This window comes from Drosophila sulfurigaster, chromosome 3, assembly GCF_023558435.1.
Source record: "Drosophila sulfurigaster albostrigata strain 15112-1811.04 chromosome 3, ASM2355843v2, whole genome shotgun sequence".
In the NCBI taxonomy this organism is placed as follows: domain Eukaryota; kingdom Metazoa; phylum Arthropoda; class Insecta; order Diptera; family Drosophilidae; genus Drosophila; species Drosophila sulfurigaster.
The window spans coordinates 39,542,095-39,559,641 of record NC_084883.1 but is presented as its reverse complement, the minus strand read 5'-3'; the positions used below and the strand labels follow the sequence as shown (position 1 = coordinate 39,559,641).

At 34.1% G+C, this 17,547-nt stretch overlaps 3 protein-coding genes across 3 annotated transcripts; all 3 read right to left on the bottom strand.

Moving 5' to 3' along the window:
- Positions 1–1,125: 1,125 nt before the first annotated feature.
- Positions 1,126–3,252, bottom strand: LOC133840882 (uncharacterized). The gene is made up of 4 exons (XM_062273038.1): positions 2,632–3,252; positions 2,127–2,566; positions 1,328–2,061; positions 1,126–1,255 (listed from the first exon to the last, which is right to left on the bottom strand). Exons 1-3 carry the CDS (start codon positions 2,920–2,922, stop codon positions 1,785–1,787), a joined length of 1,008 nt encoding a protein of 335 aa, XP_062129022.1. The 5' UTR covers positions 2,923–3,252; the 3' UTR covers positions 1,126–1,255; positions 1,328–1,784.
- A 1,829-nt stretch (positions 3,253–5,081) lies between these two features.
- Positions 5,082–6,904, bottom strand: LOC133840883 (uncharacterized). Its single transcript, XM_062273039.1, has 4 exons — positions 6,565–6,904; positions 6,060–6,499; positions 5,274–5,994; positions 5,082–5,201 (listed from the first exon to the last, which is right to left on the bottom strand). The coding sequence occupies exons 1-3, from the start codon at positions 6,853–6,855 to the stop codon at positions 5,730–5,732; spliced, it is 996 nt and encodes a 331-aa protein (XP_062129023.1). The 5' UTR covers positions 6,856–6,904; the 3' UTR covers positions 5,082–5,201; positions 5,274–5,729.
- Positions 6,905–6,943: 39 nt separating this feature from the next.
- LOC133840888 (adipose-secreted signaling protein) lies at positions 6,944–17,547 on the bottom strand. Its single transcript, XM_062273046.1, has 2 exons — positions 17,323–17,547; positions 6,944–8,400 (listed from the first exon to the last, which is right to left on the bottom strand). The coding sequence occupies exons 1-2, from the start codon at positions 17,360–17,362 to the stop codon at positions 7,895–7,897; spliced, it is 546 nt and encodes a 181-aa protein (XP_062129030.1). The 5' UTR covers positions 17,363–17,547; the 3' UTR covers positions 6,944–7,894.

The following is a 17,547-nucleotide window of genomic DNA, read 5'->3' as shown; positions in this document are numbered from 1 at the left end:
TTGTTTGTTGTTATTGTTAGTGGCTAATATTTCAAACAGCGATCGATGGACAAAGCCAACAATCTCATAATCTCGGCGATTTAAGCATGCGGTGCTTGATCGTAGCCAGTGTTGCCAACTTAGCTATTTTCTAGACAGATTTGGCTATTTTGCATGACCTAAAATAGTTTTCTATATGTTAATAAATAGCTGCTATTTTAAATAATTTGTAGTATTTGATTATATTTATTTATTTAAAAACAATCGACCTTAAAATTTAATGCTCTAACAATTTTCGAAAATCGTATTCATACACACCGCATCTACCGCCCAGCGTGATTGAATTGTGTATTTTAAATACTGAAATATTATTTACCCTTTGTAGTTTTTGGTTATCTGGCAATGCTGCCATCTCTACATTCAAATTCAAATTTATGCCGTGATCGTTTGCAAAAAATATTCTAAAATGTATAAACAAAAAGTTCGCGAGATCCCCGATTTAAGGACTGTATCACAAAAGATTTGACTAACAAAACAAATTCAAAACAAATCAGGAATCATAACTACTATAGTAATTATTGTACATACCAAAATTCACAACTCTAGCTTTAAAATTAGGCTTGTTATTCGATTTTTTTGATTTTCGGGGGCGGAAGTGGGCGTGGCAAAAATATGAAACAAACTTGATCTGTGTGCAAACATAACAAATGCTGTCGAAAAAAAATTATAGCTCTATCTCATATAGTCTCTGTGATCCAGTGTTTCATACGGACGGACGGACATACGGACATGGCTATATCGTCTCGGCTGTTGACGCTGATCAAGAATATATATACTTTATAGGGTCGGAGATGCCTCCTTCTACCTGTTATATATATTTCCTGTCGGCACAAAGTTATAATACCCTTCTTTCCTATGGGTAGCGGGTATAAAAATTCAATTGCACTATATAATGCACCTACTCATTCATACTTTTTTTACACATTCATCCTCTTCTGCCTATAAAAAAAGTAAAAACTAAAAATGGATCGGCTGCTTTGACACCTTCGTTGTAATTTAAGCAAAAAGCCCATAGCAAAGTCGCGCTTCTTTGAATCTATATCTATGTGCATACGTATGTACATATAAGCAGTAATAAAAAATACATTTAATTTAAATGAACATTTTATTTGTTGTAATCGGCTTATATTTCCGATCAAATCGAACAGCGAACAATTTGATATTCAAGTTAAATCAATGGAAATGCATGTTGACTTGTTGTGTGTGGTAAGTGGTTCTATAAAAAAGAGAGAGAAAGAAATATATTATATTAGTCATGCTTTCTTTAATTTACATTCGAAATACTCACAAGGTAATAAAATTAGGCTCCATTGTTGATTAGCCAAATAACCGCAATAAAAAAACTGAATACCAACACATTCACAGTGACGATGAGGCAGAGATTTTCCTGAATGTTCAACATGTTGTTTGTGTTCTTTTCCCAAAGAGCGACACACGACTGAACCGTAGATTGCAGCATGCACACAGACTTCATTGATCGTAACATGTTTGTGGTGAAAAACGACGAAGCAACGTGCATTCGTGGTGAATATTGAACAAATGAATGCCTATGTTTAATTCCAGCTGGGTGCATCAGAATCTTAAACAAATAAATGAATGAATGCATTGAGAATATTTACACCAAGGTGAAAAACGAAGCTAAAAATTTGTTGATCTATGGTTAAATCGAAAATACCGAGTTTTTCGTAGTGGAAACGACGTATCATAGATCTAAGGAGAACAAAAGAAAAGTTCGTTGAAAACGTCTATTTCAATTTTGGATCAAGCGGCAATATGCAAATCTGCCAATATTTTGCCGTAGCTTTCCGATCTCGTCTGCTCTTAATATTCAATCGGATGCTGAATGCACTCGTTGTCCAGTCCTTCACCTCCGATATCTCAAACTGACCGGCTATGACGTTATCAATCAGATCGTACAGTCTTTCGGTCCCCAGTATGTTGAATTTGAGTTCGAGGCATGTGTGAGGTTTGTTTTGGTGAACACCAATATCATAACGCTCAGCAACGGATCTAAATAAATTGCTGGGTGGAAGAGAAGACACATTAGATAACTAGTTGAATCGGAACGATCGAAAAAATGCACTTACCTGTATGATGTGCCGCACATGTCGTATACCAACAGCTCAGAGAGATGTCTTGTTAGATCAATAAGTTTATCCGCATCGTTGTCCATCGTCTTTATCCTCTCAGAAAAATAAATACCCCCGACTTGAATGCCCAGCTGCCAATGCATCAGATTCTTTTCCCATTTGATCCCCCGAAACCCGCGAAATTTACGCAACAGTGTCAAGAGCGTTATCAAATTGTTCAAACGCAGTTGCTGCAACTGCAACTTTTCGGCGGCATTTTGAAAAGGTCGTCTTGGAGTGAAATCGTCCTCTAGCTTTTTGTAGAAGTCATACAACAAATTTTGCATTTTCGAAACACTTGCAACCTCATGCCTGTTATCAAATAGTTGCGGCAAGACACTAACAAAACTTGGTATATAACCATCCGACAGATATAAGCCAACCGCATCGTCCAAAACCTGTAAATGCAAATCTCAATTAGAAAAATGTCTTTTATCGTCCATTTCCAGCACAACACTCTCACCTCTGAAATTATAGGCGGCATCGGGTCGTCGGAGTTGACAATGGTTCGCTGATGATGGATAAAACACTTGTATTCCTGCAACATAAAGTCATCATATTCCGCCTTCAGTTTGACCGAGGCATTGGCCAACGATAATCGCGCCGTCGCATCCAATTTGCCAAAGATCAGATGCAGCGGTCCGGATGGCAAGATCCCCAAAAGCACCATCAGCGGCGGCTTACTCAACTGGAGTCGAGTGCGTTTAGCAATCGGTTCATCATCATCACCATCACATAATTGTCGGCGCTTCATATTTCAATTCGAATAAATTACTGATAAAAAATTAAAAAAAATTTTTGTTTTGCTTTTGCTTTGTTGGGATGTTCTTAAATAATTCTACTGCCGATTGTTTTGAATCTTGAAACGAAATGTTTATTTAATGAGTTTTTCATCGCCTACTAGAACTAGGAAAAAAACTTGTTATCGAATTTGACATTAAATTAATCGAAGAGGTGACGTTATAATACACATTCTCAATATATATGTATAATATTTAGTAAATACATATTTAAATATCTGTTAAAATTGCTTTTCATAATTTGTTAAACAAATGGCCATAGTAAATATTTGGTTGCAACACTTTACGCTAATTACATTGTATAATATTAATAGTTATGTTTATATAACTATATGTACATATAAGCAATAATAAAAATGCAGTTAATTCAAGTGAACTTTTTATTTGTTGTTATTGTTAGTGGCTAATATTTCGAAAGCGATCGATGCACAAAGCCAACAATTTCCTATTAATAGTTAACAAATCAATGCATATTGACTTGTTGTGTGTGGTAAGTGGTTCAGAATAAATAAATATTTCATCATTCATTATCGACACGACATCGACCTTTTGCAAAATATTATGTATATCACATCTCTAGTTTCAAACTATAAATAGATTGACAGTTGTTTTGTTTATGATAAGGAGATTCCCGTTTTTCTCTTTCTTAAACGCCTACATGTTATGCGCGCTGTCTTCGTCATTTTCGTAGCTGAGTTCGATAAGTTTATGTTATTCTTAAGAATTTGAAAACTGAAAACCGTAATCGACTGAATACAGATACTGTTGTATCATTTATGGCTGCAAGAGAAGGAATTAAAAAACTAGGCGGAAGCGTTAAGTTCAACCCGTCAAACAAAATGCTATCCACAAAAATATGGAAAAGAATAGAATAGAATGTTAACTGTTTGAGTTTTTATTTTAATTAAGTAAGAATACTAATATGAGTTATACTCAGCTTTTTATTGTTTCATTAAAAAAAACCTATGTGGGGAATTTGTGGGGAATCAGCGGATTTTTGTCCCCAAATTTGGGGAATTTTGTCCCGATTTTTGGGGAAATGTATAAATTTGGTGGTTATATAAAAAAAAGAGAAGAAAAAAAAAATATTATATTAGTCATGCTTTCTTTAATTCGTAATTTTCGTAAATGCTATTCATGTTGTTGTTTTCCGGCGATTGAAGCATGCACACAGACTTCATTGATCGTAGCCAGTGTTGCCAACCTTACTATTTTCTAGAGAGATTTGGCTATTGTGCATAACCTAAAATAATTTCCTTTTATAAATAACTGTTATTTTAAATAATTTGTAGTATTTGACTATATTTATTTATTTATTTATTTAGGTCGACTAAAAAACAATCGGCCTTTAAATTTAGTGCTCTAACAATTTTCGAAAATCGTATAGATCGATTCATACATACCACATCTACCGCCCAGCGTGATTGAATTGTGTATTTTAAATACTAAAATATTGTTTACCCTTTGTAGTTTTTGATTATCTGGCAATGCTGCCATCTCTACATTCAAATTCAAATTCAAATTTGTGCAGTGATCGCTTGCAAAATATTACTAAAATGTATAAACAAAAAGTGTGCGGTGCTTGGTTGCAAGATCCCCAATTTAAGGACTGTATTACAAAAGATTTGACTAACAAAGCAAAAACATTTTGTAAATATTTAAGTGCACATGAAATGTACAGTTGTGGGACTTAAAATCCCACGTTGAAACCAAAAAAAAAAAAAAACAACACAACCGGCGAGGCAACCAAACAATTGAGTTTCCCAAAGTATCTACAGAGACATCCTCAAGACGGACATGGCTAGATCGTCTCGGCTGTTATAGGGTCGGAGATGCCTCCTTCCACCTGTTATATATATTTCCTGTTGGCACAAAGTTATAATTCCCTTCTATCCTATGGGTAGCGGGTATAAAAATTCAATTGCCCTATATAATAGGGCTTTTCATTCATGCTTTTCTACCTAAAAAGAGAGCAAAAAAATGGATTGGCTTTGACACCTTCGTTGTAATCTAAATAAAAAGCTCATAGCAAAGTCCCGCTTCTCTGAATCTATATCTATGTGCATACATACCTATGTACATATAAGAAGTAATAAAAATACATTTAATTCAAATGAACATTTTATTAGTTGTAATCGGCTTATATTTTCGATCAAATCGAACAGCGAACAATTTGATATTCAAGTTAAATCAATGGAAATGCATGTTGACTTGTTGTGTGTGGTAAGTGGTTCTATAAAAAAGAGAGAGAAAGAAATATATTATATTAGTCATGCTTTCTTTAATTTACATTCGAAATACTCACAAGGTAATAAAATTAGGCTCCATTGTTGATTAGCCAAATAATAACCGCAATAAAAAAACTGAATACCAACACATTCACAGTGACGATGAGGCAGAGATTTTCCTGAATGTTCAACATGTTGTTTGTGTTCTTTTCTCAAAGAGCGACACACGACTGTACCGTAGATTGCAACATGCACACAGACTTCATTGATCGTAACATGTTTGTGGTGAAAAAACGACGAAGCAACGTGCATTCGTGGTGAATATTGAACAAATGAATGCCTATGTTTAATTCCAGCTGGGTGCATCAGAATCTTGAACAAATAAATGAATGAATGCATTGAGAATATTTACACCAAGGTGAAAAACGAAGCTATAAATTTATTGATCTGTGGTTAAATCGAAAATATGTTACTTATTCCCATTCGAATACCGAGTTTTTTCGTGGTGGAAAGCGAAAGGTTCGTTGAAAATGTCAACAAAGCGGCAACATGCAAATCTGCCAATATTTTGCCGTAGCTTTCCGATCTTGTCTGCTCTTAATATTCAATTGAATGCTGAATGCACTCGTTGTCCAGTCCATCACCTCCGATATCTCAAGCTGCCCAACTATGACGTTTTCAATCAGATCGCGCAGACCTTCGCTCACTAGTATGCTGAATTTGAGTTCGAGGCATGTGTGAGGATTGTTTTGGTGAACACCAATATCATAACGCTCAGGAGCGGACCTAAATAAGTTGCTGGGTGGAAAAGAAGACACATTAGATAACTTGTTGAATCGAAACGATCGAAAAAATTCACTTACTTGTATGATGTGCCGCACATGTCGCACACCAACAGCTCAGAGAGATGTCTTGTTAGATCAATAAGTTTATCCGCATCGTTGTCCATCGTCTTTATCTTCTCAGAAAAATAAATACCCCCGACTTGAATGTCCAGCTGGCAATGCATCAGATTCGTATCCCATTTGATCCCCCGAAAACCGCTAAAGCTACTCAACAATCCAAAGAGCGTTATCAAATTGTACAAACGCAGTTGCAGCAACTGCAACTTTTCGGCGGCATTTTGAAAAGGTCGTCTTGGAGTGAAATCCGCCTCCAGCTTTTTGTAGAAGTCATACAGAAAAATTTGCATTTTCGAAACACTCGCAACCTCATGCCTGTCATCAAATAGTTGCGGCAAGACACTAACAAAACTTGGTATATAACCATCCGACAGATATAAACCAACCGCAACGTACAAAACCTGTAAATGCAAATCTCAATTAGAAAAATGTCTTTTATCATCCATTTCCAGCACAACACTCTCACCTCTGAAATTATAGGCGGCATCGGGTCGTCGGAGTTGACAATGGTTCGCTGATGATGGATAAAACACTTGTATTCCTGCAACATAAAGTCATCATATTCCGCTTTCAGTTTGACCGAGGAATTGGCCAACGATAGTCGTGTCGTCGCATCCAATTTGCCAAAGATCAGATGCAGCAGTCTGGATGGCAAAATCCCCAAAAGCACCATCAGCGGCTGCTTACTGAACTGGAGACGAGTACGTTTAGCAATCGGTTCGTCATCAACACCATCACGTAATTGTCGGCGCTTCATATTTCAATTCGAATATATTACAGATAAAAAATTAAAAAATTTATGTTTTGCTTTTGTTGGGCTGTTCTTAAATAATTTTACTGCCGAGTGTATTGAATCTTGAAACGAAATGTTTATTTAATGAGTTTTTCATCGCCTACTAGAACTAGGAAAAAAACTTGTTATCGAATTTGACATTAAATTAATCGAGGAGGTGACGTTATAATACACATTCTCAATATATATATGTGATATATAGTAAATACATATTTAAATATCTGTCAAAATTGCTTTTCATAATTTGTTAAACAAATGGCCATAGTAAATATTTGGTTGCAACACATTACGCTAATTACATTGTATAATATTAATAGTTATAAACATTTTTTTTGTTTTTAATTTGAAAGTAGAGCACCTTAAATCGATTAAATATTGATTTATTCATTGAGTATATGTTCTATACACCGTCTTTTTATACACTAGATTTCATATATATATGTATATATTATTTATTACAAAAAGGCCTGCAAATTGGTCAAAGTTGTTGCCTGAAGTGCTGTGATAGATTGAGCATTGAGTTGCGAGCTGTGACAATTTTCCGGGTTATGTGAGCAAGGTGATTTCTTTGAATAACTAGACATAGATCAACTATGTGAAAGTAGAGAGAGGGAAGAAGGGGTTACAACTCAATTGATAATACTAGAAATCGTGACACATTTGAATGGTATTTGCATTGCCAACTAAATTATGATACACACACAACTTAACAAAACAAATACAATGAATAAATTATCGAATTTAAGTACACGCTGATGCGTAAAGCTCTCTCAGCGTACTAACGAAATGCTAATGCTCTATGGGTGACAAGGACAATGAGTATAAGATATATATATATATATATATATATATATATATATATATATATATATATATATATAAACTCGCATAAGTTAACATTACATATACAATATGATGTTATGAATAATATAATATTTGGACTTAAACACTATGCAAAATATAACCCCAGAAAATGAAGAAGTCTCAAGTTCGTCGCGCCTTTCTACGGCTTGTCAAAGCCAGCGAAATCCGATGCCTCCGATTCATCATCATCCCGTTCCACACCTATGCAATGGATGCCAGTTCGCAGCATGGGCGTGCCCTTGCCCTTGCCCAGCACTCGGGCGGCAATCACCAGCTGGAGCACTTCCTTTGCATTGCTCGAGTTGACGATGTGCAGCGTTTCGCGCAACAATTTCTCCTTGTAGGCAAAGAACTCGATCTTCATCTCGTAGAAATCATGCTCATCGTGTTTGGTCCCAGTGAACTCGGTGATCCGACAGTGCAGATTCGGTGTGGCGCTCACAACCGGCTCGAATTTCGTATCGGGCGTGCCGGTGTTGTTGAACAGCGTCACCGGCAAATTGAGATCGATCAGATACCGATGATTGATTTGGAGAAAGCCCAGACTTATGGCAATTGTGTCGCCTGACCTTTGATATGTCACACAGCTGTCGGAACCAAAGTCATCAGTCTTCAGGGTCGCCGCATCGAAGTGTACATGATGATCTGGAAAAAACCGATGGGAAATTAGTTATTTCCTTTTATTCAAAAGGTCAGTAAATGAAAGTCATTTAAGCAACTCGCTCACGTGTGACAAATCACTTCACAGTATGCAAATGGGAGAGGGATTTGTATTTAAAATGAGCTGAGTAATTTGAGAAAAGAAAACAAAAGCACAAAGTGAAGCCAATAATCAGAGAAACAACCATATTAAAGCCTCCATTACACTAAGAAACAGATTCAAAAAATTCCCATTTTAGTAACAATAATTTTAAGAATAAATGTCAGAATATTAACTGCAATTTACATCAATAATTGATGCAATTAACTCAGGTGTTCAACTAAACAAAATATTAATAAAAATAAAAGAGCTTACTTTTAGTGTTTCATCAACGTTGTTTAGCATTTATCAAATATTTTTTCGGACACTTCCAACATTAAAGTATTTATTTTTTAATAAGTTCTTTTTTAAATAAGTTGAAGACATATTATATATGTATTTTCCTTCCATTTAAATGACAATCCCTTTTTCTATTTTCAATAAAAATTTAATTAAATTGGTAAATTTATCCTATTTGAGAATTTAAATGACAAAACATTAAAACATTAAAAAAAAAAAATATACCAAGTGGTACATTTCAATTCCCAATTTTAGATATTCAGGATTTAGGAAATCAAATATTTTAGTTCTTGACTTAATTATAATAGATATTAAATTTAAATTTAATTCCCGAATTATTTTTACTAAGTAAACACGTAAGAAAACTGAGATAATTTTCTTAGTACTCTCTTTAGCTTAAGCTTTTCAATTTATTTAGTATTTCTTGGGACACATTGTATTGGGACATCGTCAGAACTAAAGAAATAGGCTTTTCAATTTTTAGTATTTTTTAGTAGTACTTAGTATTTTTTTGCACACTTTGTATTAAGATATCGTTAAAATTAAAGACGTAATTATGTAGAAAACTAATTTAAATAAATTGAAAAAATAACAATTTAAGTATTTTTTTTTAATTTGATTTAAAACTTCCTATTAATTATTATTTTAAAAATGTAATCGAATTTCTGACTTTAATCATTAAAGTCAGAACTGAAGACGCAACCTGCTGCCCAATTTTTTCATAATAAGTTCAATATCTGACCCTTGCTTTTGTTGACTAGTGTAGCATAGCTCACATGCGCAGTGCGCACTGCGCACAAGAAGCGCATTGTTGTTGCCTGGCAACCAGTTGCATCTTCTCTAGCATGCGGCATGCGGCATGCGGCAAAGCAAGGCGACGTTTGGCAATTTGCATATTTGCCATTGGTAAACACTATTAATTAGAATTAGTGGCTAAATCAATGGCAGGTAAGCCGCATAAAAGAGTATTTCGAGTATGCGTTATACACGAGCGTTCCCTTCAGTCTCTCACCTCCTCTCTCTCTCCCTCTCATTCTATCTCTCATTCCTCTTAACAACACATTTTGTATGCGCGCACTATTCGAGCCCAAATAGATAAATAAACAAACAAACAGCAGCAAACGGCGAAGCAAACAGTTGCCGCTGTGGTCGCTGTGGCAATTAAGTAAACTTCCACAATAAAGACGACTATGGAGATGACGACGATTATGCTGATGATGTTGGCCAATAATGATGATGATGATGATGGTGATGACGAAGCCGAGGAAATTGCGTGTAAGCGCGTAATTAAACACGCCAGAGGGCGGCGAAAAATAAGAGAAGAACGTTTTCCGTTCTGTATTTCGTACACAGATTCGTTTACTGCCTGGCCAAGGCCAACAACAAGAACACTTTGGGCCAGGTTACTCTCGAGCTCAAATTGCATTAAAATTGGGTCAACTGGGACCAAGAACCCAACATGCACTCGTTGCTTGTGATTTGTCGTTGATTAAAACACTGGGAATTCAATTCAGACAAAAGACTAGAGGGGGAAAAACAAAAATAAAGCTACGGTCGAGTGTGTTCGACTGTGAGATACCCAGTACAAATTAAAAAAAATGACAAAACAGTTTGGTTTTATTCTAAAAATATAGCAAGCTAATATACCGATAAGTTACTAATTATAACGAAGACTATTATACATCGATACACTACTATTAAAATATACCATAGAGTGGGTATAAAGATATGCCGACATAATATATATATATATATAAATATACCAAAGACAATTATTCCTCGATATACTACTGCAATCAAAATATACCGTATAATATACCGACACATTACTAAAATATACCGAAGACTATCACTTATCGATTTACTAATACATTCAAAATATACCACATAGTTTAAAATATACCATATATACCAAAAATATACCACACGAACAAACGGTCATGGTTATAACGCTGTTTGGCTGTTGCTTTATGGGGTCGGAGATGCCTTTTGCCCTTCGGGAAGCGGGTATAAAAATATGAATGGGTTCTTGGCATTTTCAAATTGTATAGAACATGCAATCCAGCAAAGTTCTTTCATTGGTTTTTTATTAGTGCTATAAATACACGCCTCCCTCCTCCTTACCCAATTAGCAATCGCATTTTACAGTCCGCTAATCGTTGGCATGAGAGTCTCAAGTCACACCAATAAAATGAGTTGTTTTACAATCCAATTAGCATAGTTTGTGACTTTGTTATGAAATTATAATATTTTGAAAACAAGAATTTCGCGCCACATTCACACACAAGTAAGTTCAGTGCTTGCCATTTTAGTTCACTCGATGGCCATAGAAAATAGGCAAAACAAAACGACGAAATTCGTGGCCGCTAAAAAACAAACGTTGGCTATAATTAGAAGTTTTAGTGTTGGCAATACGAAAAAAACGATGACCAATAAAGCAAACTGAACGAAAGTTTCAGTTCAACTTGCAACAAAATGTCGAAATAATTCATTCAACTGAAACACTAAATTTTATGTTTATGCGATGAAAGTTTTGTGAACATGTATACACGAATGCAACTGCATATAATATTTGAGATTAATGGGAGAGATAAGCACTTAATGATGTAAAAAAAGAACTTGTTTATTTGCCAAACATTAGGAAGATAAAAAAAATCCCATTTAAAAAGACTAATTAAATAACTTTTAATACTTTCTCTTTAGAAAAAAACCTGTTCCTTGCATTGATTTTCTTTAAATTTACATATATATTATTTATTTTTTTATAACAAAAATTTTCTTTAAATTAATCTCTCACTCTTTTTTTGTTATTATTTTTATTTGAATTCTTTAGTTTTATTATTATAGTTTATATATAAATTGCAAACATCTTTAGAAATGCTTATCATTTACAAAACAAAATTGAATAGACAATAAAGTATTTTACTTTCGTTACAAAATCATGCTCAAGATCTTTTAGCTTTAAATGTTTTCAATCAAACTGTTATTTATTATTTGATCAGCGCTTTTTGGTGATCATAATTGAAATATCTTTAAACATTCTATAGATTCTCTATAAAATAGAATCGCTCCTCGTTTTTATGCTTCGCAGAGCGTGAAATAGCAAAACGTGACAAGTGCATGGCATAAACACTTGTGCCACATAAGTAGCTGTGTATTCAAATGATATTTCCTTTTGTTTTATATATACAATGTAGAATTTCTATATATATAGATTAGGTACATATTTATATTGATATTTCGTTGTGTTGTCGCTTCTTTTTCTTTCTGCAGACTGAAGAATGTCTGCGCAAACGATTCTTGCTTTTTTTTGTTTTGGCTCTTCGCCCGGTTTAGCAAAGACGTCATGAGTACTCATAAATGTCTCTGTACGAATGTGAATGTGAGTGTGTGTGAGTATAGTTCAGTCAGATTGAGATTTATTTGCGTTTAATGTGACTTTAATTTGTGCAGTTGTGTTTACAGGGAAAAACTCATCGCATTGCGACACAGCACAAAAATTTTACCAATTTCGTTTTCGTTTTTTATTTTATAGGTTTTTTTTGCATTTTACTTTATTTTCTGCTGTCTAATGTAAAATTGAAGCGATTTCCGCAGCCGTGTAATTTGTTGTGTATGCAAACAATTTATTGTAATCCAGCAAAATCTGCTTAAAACGCGACTTCACAACAAGTCAACAACAATGGAGGCTAAATATAAAAAGATGTTTCCCCTCCCTTCCACTCCTCTCTCCTCTTCACTTTTGGATTGCGCATTTAATTTGAATTCGTGCAAAGTGTCGCGTAGAGGGAAGAGAGATTTCTTTTCTTTACTTTTTCGGTTGATTTTTAAATGAAAATTCGCTTGGAAAGTCACGCTCTGTGTGACTCTCGCAATCAAATGCTGATCGAATCATTTTTCTATTTGACCCAAAACAATCGAAACGACAAAAAAAAAATAAAAACTTTTTTGACTCTGATTTCTGTACATCTTCTGTCACTCTCCATTGTCTCTCGCTTTGAGCTGATCAATTGATTGACTTTGGCCGTTTATACGAAAATAATAATAAAAAAGAACTTTTCAATTGGTTTGTTATGTGGTTCTATTTATCTACATATATATGTTATATATATTAATTAACGTTCAACGTTGCAGGGGGCCAACGAGATGATATCCCATCTATTTGGGCAACAATATCCCATCGCAGTACAGTGAAACCTTTGCTCGTTACGCTCGGCTGTCATCTCCCACTATGACGTACGAACAGCGTCTCTCTCTCTCTGTCTCTCAGTCTCAGTCTCTTGACAATCACATGTTGTTCATCTGATACTTTATTTTATTGTGTAGACAGAAAGAGAGAGAGACAGAGAAGAGAGGAGAAGAAGTCTATTCGCTAACAATGCTACGGGGAGAGGCACGTATTTAATTTGATTGCTCGAGCTTATTTCAATATTCCCGAACAATAAATAAACAGCAACAATTGGGCACGAATTGAATGCATAAATCTTACTCAAGTAGTGCCAGCGACTACAACATTTATTAGGCATTTTTTACAATTAAACTTAAGCTCAACTAACTTACACAACAGGTTTACAATTCTTATTTAGCGATTAACAGATCTTTTACTAAGAAATGTTACATCTTTTATATGGGATCTTTCACTAGTACATACCAACAGGGATATTTCACTAGTACAGATTATAGGGAATTGATTATTAGTAGATATTATAAGTGATCTCTTACTAATATATACCATATGGGATATTTTACTATTACATACTGTAAGAGATTTTATTTTAGTATAAATTATGTTGGATCTTTTATAAGGAATCTTTCACTAGTATAAACAAGGGATCTTTTAAATTTATGTAGTCCAAATGATGTTTTCATAGTATATACTACAAGCGATCTGATAATAGAATAATAGCAATACTACAAGGGATGTTCTATTAGTAAACATAAGTTTATAAGGGATATTTTACTAGTATACACTACAAGGAATCTTTTTATAAAATATGAAATAGGGGTTCGTATTCTTAACTTTTTTTTTTAAGAATTTAAACTGATTTGTTTAAACAGTAATGACAATTAAATATTTAGTTTAGTTTACCGATAGTTTACCGATTCCAAGTCTGCAGATAGTTATCACTGATTCTTAAAATTCTAAAATTTTTAGAGGTGCAATCTCAAACTTAAATACCATTCTTACTTTATGAAAAAAAATCTATAGACTTTCTATTATAATTTTCTGACTTAGGGTTGTCACCGTAGTAACAGTGAATTATAAAAAAATTCAACTTTTTTGTATTATTAACGTTTAAACATTATGAAAAAATATGATATATTTGTTTTAGTATTTAATTGAAAGTATGTTTCTTAAACTTCATTAAACAGTGTATAGATCTTTCTTTAATTTTCCTTTCCTTAATTTTAAGTACGTTTTGTAGACAATTGTGATCTAAATCTATATAATATGAACTCTATATCACGGCACACAACAAATTTACCACTCTTTAAGACTTTTCTATATAATACTAAATACTCTTTCAAAATACTTTATTCCCTGCATGAAACACAACCGCAAAATGTATTACATGCAACCATAAAAATGTATTACAAGCAAGTGTAATGTCAGGGTCGCTATCTAATTATATCTTAAGTGGTTGCTGTCTGTCTATGGAGACTTCACTGTACTCTTCCTCGCTTTTAAGTGGAATGGCCTTTCGTGTTTCGCAAGCTGCAACCTAATTTCATTTTTCGGCTGACTGTGATGTCATTTCAAAAGGGGGCAAATAGACGTATGTTAGTTAACATAGTATATAGACTGAACAGCAATATTTGCTGGCCCCCAATAGAGGACACACGATCCGCAAAAATGCATAACAAAATAAGCCAAGTACGTGAGTTTGTGTGTGTGTGGAAAGCAAAGCAATTGTTGAGGTGTTGCGGGACATCTATCAATCAGACACCCTCGGAAACAGATGCCAGTTACAATATGTTGTGTGTGATGAGGGCGGCCCCCAAGGGAATGGGAGAGGGAGAGGGGAGGAAGGCAGCCAGCTGCAACAGCCGTTACAATAAAAACGTGCCACTATAAATAGAAAACAACTAAAGCAACAACAACAAAACTGTATGCAAATATGAATGTGGATATCTGTGAGTGTGTGTTTGTGTGTGTGTTTTCTGCTATCTTTGCTCGAGCAACAATAAAACATTTGTTGACAGCATCGCATTGTGCAATTTAATTAAAAAGGCAAGCAGTGGAGAAATAAATGCAGCAAGCGGCGCCAGCTAAGCGAGAACTAGCTGCGTTCTCAGGTCTCAGGTGGCAAATGAAAGCGATAATTGCGCCGATCAGATTGCTAACTAACCACATAAAACACACAGCACATACACAGATACAACACACACAAGTTAGACAGATTGTGTTAGAGTATAGGTGTCTATGTGTGTGTGAGACACCTATACTCTAACACAATCTTCCTCCCACCTGCTTCACATGTTCTTAAGTAATCGACGTCGGTTTCGTTTTCTCACAACGATGACAAATTGTTAAATTGATAATTGCAACACCTATTTGTTATTATTTTCTCTCCGTCTTTCTCTATTTTTTTGTCATGTTTCCCACTCTTTGCTAGTTTATTACCTGTAATTCATTACTGCCATAAATAAAGCGAATTATTAATAGAAATGGCAACTAATCTAGCTAAAAGTTGAGCCATAAAAATATAATTTGCTGAAAAAAGGGCATAATAAAGTTGTGTTAATTTACGATTAAGTGCGATTTACTACCGAAATGTTCAGATATAAGTAAGTATTATATATTCCCAATTAGTAAGATTGAACTGCGATGACATTAACACTAAACTGCGATTGTGGGAACAATTGGAAAACGCAATTAGAATTCACAAGTCTGACAATAACTATATAGAAATATATATTGTTGAAATTACGGAAATATCTAAAGATAATTTGATTAACAACAAACTGTGATAGTGGGAACAATTAGAATGTGTCTAATAATAATTGTTATACCCAAATCTGTGCAACAAATAAACAAGTTTAATGCTATATAACAAATATGTAAAAATTATGGGAGCTGGCATTTTGCAAATAAATTTCATTTAACAACAAACTGTGATTGTGGGAACAATTGAAGCGTGCCTAGTTTTTAAAATAGAAATAAGTCTAATGCATAATAATAAAAACAAACAAATATTTTTGAAAAGATTTTTCAAATTTAAAATCAAATTTAATCCATACATTTTATTGATGTTTATATTATTTTATTTATTTTGATTTCTTTACGAAATGCTCTTCCAATAATAAATATTTATATCTATTAGTAATATAGTTATCCTAAAAACATTGTTTATTGTTTCTATAGATACAAATGAATCAAAAACTATTTGAAAAATTTGTATTATAAAATGAAAAAGAATAAAAATTTAATTGAATTGAATTGTAAAATTATAAGGCATTCTCTTTAAACAATTTATTCCCATGCTTAAGTTGGATTTAAAATAATAAAAAAAACTGTATATAAAAGAAAACTTTAAAGTCGAAATTATAAATTTACTTTGGAAATGCAAAAAAAATATATTCCACCTAATCTAAAATAAAAAGCACAATAATTTGTACTATTTTTATAAAAATCATAACTAATCTTGATTGGCATAGTTTGTGTTTAATCTTAAAAAAAGTTCAATCAATCGTCGTAGATAAAGATTTATTACTGGTAATTTCCCCCAAAGTTCTAAGTATAGTACAAGAGTATTTGATATTCTTTTTAAATTATCTATTTTTTTGCTTTTCAGTAGTTATTTCATATGTTGTTAACAATATTTTTTGATAAAGTGTTTGCAGTGAGCTTTGCTAAAATTTTGATAAGCTGCAGAAAGGGGACAAGGGGAGGAGAAGGAGGACGTTACGATAAGCGAACAGCAAATGTTACGGCCTTGTGATTTAATTGGACAGCTACGCACCCCCCTCCCCCTCACCAACCAACAACAAAACCCGGACATGCACAAACATGACAGCTTTAAGTCTGGTTGTCGTTGGCGCTCTACAGCAGCACACATACACACGCACACACACACACAGACATAACATCCTCATATTGAAAATTGGCTTAAACTTGACCATGAGCAAATATTATTTTTAATGTTACGGATACGGGGAAAAGAAGGAAAAGCAAAACAAGACAAGGCCAGCGGCAGAAGCAGAAGCAACAACCACAACAACAACAAAGTGTGGGAATATTGTGAACTGTCGATATTTTGATTTCTTCCTGTGGTCACCGACAAAGCAAATCAGAATACATAACAACAACAACAACACATCAACAAAGTCGAGAATCGCAAGCAAAAACTGTCAAGGCGACCAACACACGGAATGGAAGGGAAGGGAACCATAACAAATTCCCCAACTCATATTATAAAGCGCGGGCAGCACTCAAAATGAAATTAAGTTTTGCTTTTTGCCGGCACTTAAAGCGAATTGGAAATGGGGAAAGGGAGAAATCGAAGGTAAACAAAATTTGACTTTACCTGACGGTTGCTCGACGGCGTCGGTGGCGCAATCAGTCATTTTATCTGCTGTAGTGTACTGTGTAAATGCAAATTGTTGATTGTCTAATGCAAACTATTGTTTTGCACGCTATTTGTTGTTCAGAAAGACGTCTCAAATTATAAGTCGCTACAATAATTTCTTTTAATTGCCAGCAATAACACAGAGACGCGAATGCTATCGACGCCAAACAATAGAGTAAACTA

Excerpts from the sequence above, each read along its gene's own strand:
- LOC133840882 (XM_062273038.1), bottom strand. The coding sequence starts at position 2,922 with ATGAAGCGCCGACAATTATGTGATGGTGATGATGATGAACCGATTGCT. Across the intron at positions 2,567-2,631 it reads TGCCGCCTATAATTTCAGAG|GTTTTGGACGATGCGGTTGG; the intron begins GTGAGAGTGTTG and ends TTGCATTTACAG. Across the intron at positions 2,062-2,126 it reads ATGTGCGGCACATCATACAG|CAATTTATTTAGATCCGTTG; the intron begins GTAAGTGCATTT and ends TCTTCCACCCAG.
- LOC133840883 (XM_062273039.1), bottom strand. The coding sequence starts at position 6,855 with ATGAAGCGCCGACAATTACGTGATGGTGTTGATGACGAACCGATTGCT. Across the intron at positions 6,500-6,564 it reads TGCCGCCTATAATTTCAGAG|GTTTTGTACGTTGCGGTTGG; the intron begins GTGAGAGTGTTG and ends TTGCATTTACAG. Across the intron at positions 5,995-6,059 it reads ATGTGCGGCACATCATACAA|CAACTTATTTAGGTCCGCTC; the intron begins GTAAGTGAATTT and ends TTTTCCACCCAG.
- LOC133840888 (XM_062273046.1), bottom strand. The coding sequence starts at position 17,362 with ATGACTGATTGCGCCACCGACGCCGTCGAGCAACCGTCAG. Across the intron at positions 8,401-17,322 it reads CGCCGTCGAGCAACCGTCAG|ATCATCATGTACACTTCGAT; the intron begins GTAAAGTCAAAT and ends GGTTTTTTCCAG.